Source organism: Macaca nemestrina, chromosome 5 (assembly GCF_043159975.1).
Source record: "Macaca nemestrina isolate mMacNem1 chromosome 5, mMacNem.hap1, whole genome shotgun sequence".
In the NCBI taxonomy this organism is placed as follows: Eukaryota; Metazoa; Chordata; class Mammalia; order Primates; family Cercopithecidae; genus Macaca; species Macaca nemestrina.
Genome location: NC_092129.1, coordinates 1,023,914 through 1,034,522, shown reverse-complemented (window position 1 = coordinate 1,034,522; position 10,609 = coordinate 1,023,914). Strand labels below are relative to the sequence as shown.

The 10,609-nt window shown below is 42.4% G+C and overlaps 1 protein-coding gene across 3 annotated transcripts; it reads right to left on the bottom strand.

Moving 5' to 3' along the window:
* Nucleotides 1-3,061: 3,061 nt before the first annotated feature.
* On the bottom strand, nt 3,062-10,272 carry LOC105487628 (programmed cell death 2). Of its 3 annotated transcripts, XM_011751124.2 has the most exons (6): nt 9,975-10,272; nt 9,172-9,414; nt 8,729-8,860; nt 5,691-5,794; nt 4,539-4,652; nt 3,062-3,418 (listed from the first exon to the last, which is right to left on the bottom strand). In XM_011751124.2, exons 1-6 carry the CDS (start codon nt 10,255-10,257, stop codon nt 3,260-3,262), a joined length of 1,035 nt encoding a protein of 344 aa, XP_011749426.1. In that variant the 5' UTR covers nt 10,258-10,272; the 3' UTR covers nt 3,062-3,259. The 3 variants fall into 3 exon arrangements, with proteins under 3 accessions (XP_011749426.1, XP_011749427.1, XP_011749428.1); XM_011751125.2 differs by lacking the exons at nt 3,062-3,418; nt 4,539-4,652; nt 5,691-5,794 and adding an exon at nt 5,803-7,340; XM_011751126.3 differs by lacking the exons at nt 3,062-3,418; nt 4,539-4,652; nt 5,691-5,794 and adding an exon at nt 7,487-7,998.
* Between the last annotated feature and the right edge of the window lie 337 nt (nt 10,273-10,609).

The window sequence follows — 10,609 nt, the reverse complement described above, 5'->3', positions numbered from 1 at the left end:
AAACCTAACAAATGTATAGCATAATGTATTATTCAAAGGCAGATACCCTTGCAGCCACCAACCAGGTCAAGAAACATAATTTTGCTGCCTGTCCTAGAAGCCCCTCCTTATGGTCCTTCCAGACACACACTCCTGGCTTCCCTCAAGCAGGAACTATTATCCTGACTCTCATGCATTTAAAGATAATTGAAGTTCCTTATCCATTTCTTTTCTTTCCAATTTACAGGCCATTTAGTGTTTAGAGCTTCCCATAGTCTGGGGTTTGCTAGTTGGAAATTCATGGTGTAGTTTCCCTATTCTCTGTATTTCCTGCAAATTGGAAGCTGCCGTGTAATTCCTAGATCTATTAATTCATTAGTGGGTTGCAATGGCATTTTAGTCATTTCTTTTTCATTTATTAATGTGAATACTTTTATAAAAGGATTATACTCCATATAACAGGATAAATACTTGCTGCTTTCCCTTTTTAGGTTTTCAAGATAAAATGATTTCATATTAATATGTCCAATTCAAAGCTCACAGGGTTTTTATTTAACCAATTCTATATTATATATACTCTTCCTTCTACAATGAGAATTTTATTTCTTAAAGACACAGGGGATGAGGAATTAGAATGTCCCATAATTACTCACTTACTTTACATATTTACTTTATCATTACTTTATCTGTTATATGTGCAATTTTTTTTGAGACATGATCTCACTCTGTTGCCCAGGCTGGAGTGCAGTGGCACAATCATGGCTTGCTGCAGTCAAACTCCTGGGCTCAAGTGATCCACCTCAGCCTCCCGAGTAGCTAGGACTACAGGTGCACATCAACACACCCAGTTCACTTTTTTTACTTTTTGTAGAGACAAAGTCACTCAACTGTTGCCCAAGCTGGTCTTGAACTCCTAGGCTCAAATCATCCTCCCACCTCCACCATACCATTCTTAAGAGTAACAAAAATACTATCACCAATATGATTGCCAAAAACACTTAAAACTGTTTTTTTTTTTTTTTTTTTTGGCTGTACTATCTGAAACTGTCAAAGGATATTTAGTCTCTGAAATAAAAAGGCAAAGCTGAATATGCTGCTCTCTACAGCAGAGGAGAGCTGCTGTGGCTGGACAGTATCTGAACCAAGCAGATCTTAAAACTTTGTAGGTATTGAGAAATGGTGGATGCATGGACAGCACTGTCTGTGGAGCCATGATTACGTAGGTGAGACTTCTCATTACCTTGTAGTGTTTTAAAATGTCTTCACATTTCTAAAGGCAACTTGCTTAATGCATTTTTTAATTTAAATTTTTTATATTGTACAGTTTATTTTTAATATAGTTGCTATTTTTTAACACAGATGCCCAGTCGGTGCTGTGACATTTTCTTTCTAGTGATTTGGACCAGTTTGTCTCCCTCTTGATATACCTGTTCCAAACGGAAAGGCCCTGTAAACTTTTAGGATCATCTCTGGAGGTTGACTGGAATAAACACCAATGACAGCTTGGCTGAGTACGCCAAAATACCTGCAAGAATGTCCATATCAAGTAACAGTTTTTACCACAGAAAGACCATAACATGTTTGCTTTAAAAGCCCTTAGCATTCATAATGTACTAACACATTCTGCCTATGCAGAATAATACATAATTTTAGATATGAAGGCCCTACTAGTCCAGGTTTCCTTACGCCACTGTGCTTCCTACTAAGTGTTGTGACCAACTCGTCACTAGTTGATGACAACTTACTCCAGTAGCCACAGGCTGACACCATAGTTATAGGTGGTTCTCATTGATTTAGCCATCCCAGGTTCGAAACTAGTACCCTCTAGCTCTTAAGTAGCCTAGTGTCAAACCTCCCCATGGGAGAAACTCCATTCTGCAGTTTTCCATATGGTGCTATGTATAACTGCATCTTACACACACAGTTAGTACAAATTGCATATACATACTTATATAATACGGACTACTAGGACAGAAATTTCTAAATTACAAATCAGACAGACAATTATATTAGCAAGTGACGTTACCTATGAAAACGTGAGGATTTATGGTGGCAATGCATTTCAGTTAACAGGGATGTGTTAGGGGACAGTGTGAGCCAATGTAGATTAAGGAAATAAGCCTGAGAAATTGATCAGAATTAGCCGTCAGTATTCAGGCACTGATCAACAGCAATGTGTCTTCAGGGCAGGCATCACTGGTGCTGAGAGAACTGGGAATTGTCAAGTGTGAGCTACTAGGGGATGGAAGGAATCTTAGTGTAGTCTTCAGAGCCACTTGCTTAAACAAATATATCAGAAACATAATAGGCCAAGGTGCTTAAACAAATATATCAGAAACATAATAGGCCAAGGGTCAGCCCTTTGAAAACTGACTTCAGGGCCTTCCTTTCTTCAGGCTGTTGCCTCCTAGGCCAGACCCTTATCCTGGCTTACATTCCATAAGCCTTGTAAATGCGACAGGGAACATGTGTACAACGCTCACATGGAAAGGGAAGACCATCGCCTTTTGCCTTTCAGTGTCTCATCTGTCAGCAGGGCCACTGGCTGCCGAAGATCGGTTCTGAAGGTAGAGCCTCTTCCAGTTCCAGTTCTGTGATCACAAAGCCACTGTTCCTGATCCTGCCAACTGTGATACTGCTGCTTCAGAATCACTGGGTTTCCTGTTTCTCATACTCACCAACCTGAGGTTTGGTGTTTTTCTAATGTTCTGGGCTTCCAGTCCATACTAGAGCCTGTGATAATCAGCTAATGATCAGACAAGTTTGTTGGAGTTTTACCTAAGTATTTTTCTTTGTGTTTTAAAAAACTTAGGGTGGGAAGTGCTCTCAGAGTGAGATAGTTTGACTTCATTAGGCACATAACCCATTTTTATTATAAAAAGAAATGCACGTATAAGTAAAACGATCATTTTAGTTAGTCCCACCATTCGTTGGTAACCAGTGCACTAAGTGTACATCTTTGCAGATTGCTGTGCATACATACAAATATTTTTACAAGAATAGGATCAAACCACGAATACCACCTAAAATGGTATCTTGGTTGTCAATGTAGGTGTTATAATTAAGACTGTGTAGCCTTCCATGGTGGATGTACCAAAATTTATTTAATTCTCTGTCAGTGGACACTTTTGTTTCAGTAATATGTAGACACTGTGTAAGCAATCTCTCAACATCTCTGCACCTTTATTTTTGGTATAAGTATTTCCTTAGGATAAAATCCCAGAAATGGAATTGCAAGGTATAAAAGAGCATTAACTTTTTTCAAGGCTTTAAGATGCCTTTACGGTGTATCTGTTACATCCTGCTTCCACACAAATTCTTCTGTATAGCCAGTACCCAAGCTGCAGCTCTCAGCACAGGTGAAGACAGCCAGGATGCCCCAGTCAATGCTCTTGCCCAGTCTGTCAGCCTTCAGGTAGTTTAGGAGCTGAGGCATGACCTGAGAAGAGGGTGACACAGTTAGAAAGCCGCTTCACAGCAGGGAGCACTACTTTTAAGAGACCTTCTCAGCCAGGATGATTATAGGAATCTTGGTCTTTCAATCCGCATACTACAAAGCAGGATTATAGACATCATACAACTAACATGTTTTAACAATCTAAAACTTCCTTATGACTTCAAAGCCCCTCTCACCTTCTGTTTGATGTTTTCCATTTGAGAAAGAAGTTCACAAGTGGCTGTTAATAAATTATTTTCATTACTAATATGCCACTCAAAAGGGCTGAGGCTTCTATTTAGGCAACTTTTACTTTGTATCATTGCAGATATTGTTACTCTTGACTCAAGAAACACTAATTACTAGTCATGAATACAAAAAGGACATCTGTCAATGTAGTTATAGAGACCAGAGAAGAATCTTAGAAGTAGTCTAATTGAAAGAGTGAATAGGCAGAACAGCCACCATCCTGTCACCTCATTTTGGACCCTGAGAGCTCTGGCACTAAGAACCAAGCAGAGTTTTGGTTATGGTCCTCATAATTCCTTTTTTACCCAAAGAAACAAACCAATACTAGCTATGACTTTGGGAAGATTAGTGAATCCATAGCTCAAGAGCATTTCCACCCAAAATGGATTTTGGTATTTTGATGCTAACAGATCCTTTTGGGCAGGGGGGCACATTTATCTTTAATGCTTATATCCATTTGTTCTAACAAATCCACAAACCAAGATTAAACAGTAAAGACTCCTCTCATAAAGTATGGAGTCAAAGACTTCAATTAATGGAACAAGGAAGGTATAAATTATTTAAAATAACAAAAGTTAACAGAGGCACTAACAATAATGACGTAACCACACTAGAGGTGAGACAGTGTAGATACACTCATCTTCACAGAAGTCAGTCAACAGACAGTGTCTGAAAACTAGGAAACAGAAAAAGACAAGACAGTTCCTTCCAGGGAACTAGCCCCAAGGTGAGGCAGGAAACTGACGGTTTTCATCATAGGCCACCCTTCCGTACTGCCATTGGACCCATGTGCACAAATTACCTTGGCGCAGTTTTTAATGTTTAAAACAATCATGGTGATTACACACTAAAATCGTCCTTATTTAGGTCATACCTGGAATTCCAGTATTCTCTTGGCACCACAGGGGCAATCTGGAATATCCTTTTCTTGAGGAATATTTTCACCAGAAATCCAGATGGGGGCAATACCTCTGCCATATCTAAGAATCTAAAATCAATGAGGATCATGTTCAAATAATCAATACCTTACCTAAAAGTTTCCAATGGTAACATGCTATCTACTCCATGAATGTTCCTACTCTTGATGTAGCACTGACCCAAAAGGCATGTCACAGTTCCTCCATCAGACCTGGCTGTGCCAGTGTGCCATTAATGCCTTCTCAATACCCCAAAGTGACTATTTCAGCTTATCTGACTCGGAGGGCATCAAAATGTATTTCCTAGATGATGCTTTTACTACCTAATGTTGGAATGTTAGTCCTATGAATATATTGTGAAGGGACTAAGAATGAGCCTCTGCTCTGATTGCAGAGTTCTGCCCAGAGTCTGTGCCTGCCTTCATGGTTAAAAAATTTTAGGAGGGACAAATACCAAGTGAAACAGTGTTTTGAAAACTACTACAAACATAAGTAACATTTCACCGTAATAAGCTTCCTACAGCAACTGAGTAGTTTTCTGTATTTTGTCTAAAAGCATATGCATTGCTAAAAACTGCCTTAGTGTTTAAGACCTAGATCTATTCTTCCTATAAACCCCTGGGTATTTATTTGAACCAGTGACTGGTTTATGGGTTTTTCCTCCGTGATTTACGTTTATGGTAGGGGAGGTTAAGGAGAAAATGTTAACATGCCACGTTTGTTTTACAAGCCAAAGGTACCTGTTGGAAATGGGCAAAAATCACCTTTTTTCTTTTTGTGGGGGGGCCATTTGTGCCTAAACCTCATGTACCTCAGGCAACATCTCATTCATCTCCCATCCCTGATGCTTTCTTTAGAAAATAAACCCTGTATGATAAACAGTATAACCTTTAGTCTTTTAGTAACTATTAAATGGATCAGCACTGCAAAGCACCTTTCTACATGGCCCATCTGTGTGAGAAACTCCTCTAACAAGATAACAAAAGCCTGCTTTTATAGGCTCCTAAGGAACAGACTAGTGTTACTATGAAGTTATTTCTTCTCACAGATTATACTCATAAAACATGGCCTGAAGAGAACACAGTGAGGAGCTGTGAGTTCCACTTTACCTGTTCTGGTTCAAGGGCTATCTGAGTTTTAAACTTCTGAAAAATTGTATCTTCCCTGGATTCATGTTTTGCCATGGAATCCAGTTCTTCCTCAAGTGCTTCACCTGAAAAATCAACGTAACTATTATGAAAACAGGAGTAATCCCCACAACTTGTCAATTCACACCTGGAGAGGGGACCCCCTTTTAATCAGATAGCTTTCTCTATTTATTCACTCATTCAAGTTGGACCATCTGAATTTCCAGGTACTCCATGCAGCTCTATTATATGGGCTCCCATTTAGTGCATTTCCTTAAAGCTTCAAAATAACAGAATGGTCAAGGGCTTAGGACTGCCCAGCACATCACAGGACACCCAACAAATGTGAGCCCTTCTTATCATTAGTATCCTCAGCTGGTAGGCTCACTCACTCAGTCATCAAATGTTCATTTCCAGCCCATTTCTGGCCTGGTGCAGTGGCTCACGCCTGTAATCCCAGTACTTTGGGAGGCTGAGGTGGGCACATCACCTGAGATCAGGAGTTCAAGACCAGCCTGGTCAACATGGTGAAACCCCGTCTCTACTAAAAATATAAAAACTAGCCAGGCGTGGTGGTAGGTGCCTGTAATCTCAGCTACTCGGGAGGCTGAGGCAGGAGAGTTGCTTGAACCCAGGAGGCAGAGGTTGCAGTGAACCGAGATGGTGCCACTACACTCCAGCCTGGGCGACAGAGTGAGACTCTGTCCTAAAAAAAAAAAAAAATGTTCATTTCCTTCTCCACATTTCTTCCTGGGATTACAGCCACCCTGAGCCACTGCTGTCCCCAGCAGACCCATGTCTCTAAGTATAACCATTAGTCTTTGTAATGTACATTAAAATAGAACTGATATACCTTGAGTAAGAGAAGCTAAAGTAACTGATGAAACTGGAAAGACACTGATGGTGTTCACTTGCACCATCAGGTCTGATGGAGGAAGTGTAGGATGCCTTCAGATTGATGTTCCATCAATTATATGAGGAAAGTTTCAGTGTAACCATTAGGACACTGTAAACGCTGTTCCCTCAGGCCCTACTGCCTCCTGCCAAACTCTTTCATCTGGGAACTCAAATTCAAGTCTCAGGTAAAACACGGCTACCTCCAGGAAGCATTTTTCTTTTTAATTCTCCTTTTATTTTGGAACATTTTGAACATACACAAAAGTGGAAATACTATAATGAACCGCCATGTACCATTAATCAGCTTCAACACTTATCAAGTCCAGTGTTTCCTTTCTCTGCCACTTCCAACTCCATCATTACTCTGAAGTAAATCCCACACATATCACTTTATTCATAATTAAGTTATGTACCCCTAGAACTCAAACTCTTTCCTTTTATTTACCAATTTGAAAATAAGTCTGTTCCTAAGTATCCTACAAAGATGATTACTGAGTTTTTTAAAAGTATCATTTTGAACCCGTTAAACATATCTGATGCAGTTAGTGTCCTTGGAGATGTTCAAACTGTCCATCTTTTGCCAGCAGGAGCCTTTTCATGTTGCTTGAGTTCTGACATGGCCCTAGTAATCCTTCCTGGCATCCTTAATCTTTGATATGACCACGTTCCCACATTATATGAACATTTCCTGACCCAGTTCTGGAACCAACCACCTCTCCAAAGAGCCTGGAGTTCCTTTTAGAGAGAAATGGTACATAGACACAATCAACATTATCTTCCTCCTACGCCCAGCGCCTCAGTTTTCAGTAACCCCAACATAATTACTCATTTCCTTTATCCCCCCAATATACACACAACCATCTCAAAATAACAGCAACAGGTTATTAATAACATGTTTATTGAAAATACTAACACTGTTACATTCTTTTCATTCTCAGGGTATATTCCACTAGAGATGTACTGTCCCATGTGTTGAAGTCACCTAGAAGAGTTCTTAGTGTGGTTATATGACTACATCAAGAGTTTTTTACTTGTGATAATTAGGGACTGCTTTTTAACTTACCTTACTTCATAATCTTAAAATACACAGTTCCACAGTCACATTTATACTAATAAGGCATATTTGAAGTCCAGCTTTCATCCTTGATCCTCCTACTCTAGGCTCTGCCTTCTCCTAAAGGTAAGCATTTTCATGATTGTTTTTATCGTACAGGTATGAACACACGTGTGGTCCCTTCCAGGCAGTCTTCAGTGATGTCACATGTGTTCTGATGGCACCAGTATTATACTCTTATCAGTCATTACATGGAATGTAACTTCCCCAAGTATTATTTGGGATCCTCCATGAGACTGTGAGCATCTGACCACTGGAGTGTTGCTTCCCATTATATCCCTATTATCAAGCACAAGGTCAGGCACAGAGTAAGACTCAAACATGTTTTGGAATGTAGGACTGGTATTAACTACAAACCAGTAAGCTAATGTCTTCATTTTGAGTCTATAAATCTAATTTTGTGGCGGTTTTGTGTATGGCTCAAGGCTCAAATTGTAAAATTTAACATTATGTGACCAAAGCAAGTTATACCCAGAACCTCAATTTCCTCACCTTCAAAATGGGGCAGTTTCTGACTTACTGGTCTGCTGTCAGGATTTTAATGAGCTCATGCACAAACAGTATGTAAGGTAAGTGCAGGATAAATGTTGGCTACTATAATAAAATAAACCTCTAAGATACTTGGTCAGCACAAGTACTACCCGAGTATGCACTGTAAGTAAACTGACAAAATTGTGTATCTAAAACTGGCCAGATGAAAGAGAAACTTTTAAGGGGCCCTTCTGCATGCCCGACACTGTGCTAGGCACTCACACTATCCCAACCTGAGAAACAGATCTGGGACCCAGAGGAACTTAGCAAGCTTTCAGCGTCTTGTGCAGCCCTATTTATGCGACCATCTGGATACCCACCCTTGTCTTTACAGGGAGCGGAACACACCTCATAGGTGTCAGAAAACACAGTCCGGGAAGTATATTTTCAGCTGAGGTACCTCTGCTCTAGACACACTGAGCTTTCTTCCAAGCATTATGTTTAACCACTTAATGGATGAAGTCCTCAAACTGCTTACCCATGCTCCCTGTAATCTCTGAGTAATCTTCCTTTTCCACAACCTCAGGCATAATCTCCTCTTCTGTTTCTATTACAATTTCAAATTCTGGAAAAAGGAAGTTGTGGTCTGGAATTATATGGTCGAAATGATCTGAAACGAAAGGGACAGCACTATTAGTAATCATTTAGTTTTGAAGACAGTTTAATAAATGGTTGTCTCTAAAGTACTATATTCCCTATAGTTCTGGCATTTTAGATAAAGGGTCATAAATTAAATGCCTATATGGTGACATTACTCAGTGATTCAGACTTTACAGCCTCTTTTTTACAAAGGTGTTCCAGGTATGAAAAATTTTGAAGTACTATACCTTCCCTAATTTTAACTTTAAAGTTATCCTGGAAATATTTGGGTTGACAAAGGCGATGAAACTGAACTGAGATTTTAAAAAAAAGATTACTCACCTGGTTGTGCACAAGTCTGCTTATGTCCCAATCTCCAGTCTAGGGTCTGATGCTCCTTGCTGCAGTAATATGCTTTGTGGCATCTGGAGCACGTTTTGGGGCCTAAACAGCCACAAACCCTGCAGAGATGAGCACCAGACTTAAGCTGGAGACACACTGATTCTCCTGTTTCTGGGGGAGGATTCTCAGAAGGTGGCTCATATGAGTAAAACTCGTTTTTCCTGGGTAGCTGATTCCTAAAAACTAAAAGAGAATGCAGAGAAAAGTTATATCTTCAAACAAAACAGCAATTCAAATATTTCATCCTCTACACATAAAACTGAAAATACTTTTTTAAAAAATGAAAGTTTTTGCTTTCAGGAATAAGCTTTTAAAATCCCGAAACTAGATTTCGTCTGGTACGCAATTGAGTTGCCTCCTGGAGCTAGTCTGAGTTAATCCAATTAGTAAGACTGATCGTTAAGAACGACTGCCAAAAATACGAAAAAGCTACTGGGACCCATCTTTCCAAGACAATTTCTATTATCTGAATAGCACCATACCTAGCACCCACTGATTAAAAGCTGGGGGCTACCGATGCGCATGGGCAGTTAGAAGCTTGTGTAGTAAAAATGACGACATCCTGGAAGGGCCCGGGAGAAGGTGCTCCTGGGGAAGCGCGGGGGAGGGAGCTCGAGGATGGGGCGGCAGCTGTGCTTTCCGCCGTCTCCCTCCTGGCTCCCGGAATTAACGCGCACGCGTGGGAGGCATGGCCCCGTCTCGACCCCGTCTCGGCCCCGTCTCGACCCCGTCTGGCGGCTCACCTCGCAGGCCGGCACAGCACGGCGGCTCGCGGCAGCAGAAGAGGAAGATGCCGCGGTGGAAGGCGTCCGCGCGGCCGGGCAGCGGCGCGTACACCTGCAGCAGGAAGGAGAGCGGGCGGCCGCACAGCGCGCAAGCCAGGGCCCGGGGCCCGGGCAGCCCGGCCGCGCCCAGCCATGCCGGCCGCCCGCCCACCTTGCTGGGGAACTGCTCGCTGCGCAGTCGCCACGCCGGCGCTGACTCGGCGAAGCCCAGCTCCACAGGTCTGGCCCCGGCGGCAGCCATGCGGGGCGCGAGCTGGCGTGAGGGGCGGGGCTGGCGTGAGGGGCGTGGGGCGCAGCCCACAGCCGGGCCTGTAGGCGGAAGTCGGGCGCGGGGCGGAAGGCAAGAGGCGGGCACTTTCCAGAGGGCAGGAGGCGGGAACGCGTCTAACGGGAGCGGCTGCAGGACCCAAGCGAGGGAGCGGGGCAAGGAAACCTCCCAGCGTTGGCCCCGCCCCTGGCGCCTCTGCTTCCGAGCCGCTTACCTGGTTCCTCCGGGTGCTCAGGGATGGTTCTGGTCTTTGGAAGAGTCGCAGCTGGTGACGGCGCCCCCCTCACCTCTGCTCATGTCCTGCTGTGGGCCTGCGGGTGACCGC

Coding starts and splice junctions, on each gene's coding strand:
- LOC105487628 (XM_011751124.2), bottom strand. CDS start 10,257: ATGGCTGCCGCCGGGGCCAGACCTGTGGAGCTGGGCTTCGCCGAGTCA. Junction 8,861..9,171: donor GCAGACTTGTGCACAACCAG/GTGAGTAATCTT, acceptor CTTTCGTTTCAG/ATCATTTCGACCATATAATT. Junction 3,419..4,538: donor AGAGAATACTGGAATTCCAG/GTATGACCTAAA, acceptor CCCTCTTCTCAG/GTCATGCCTCAGCTCCTAAA.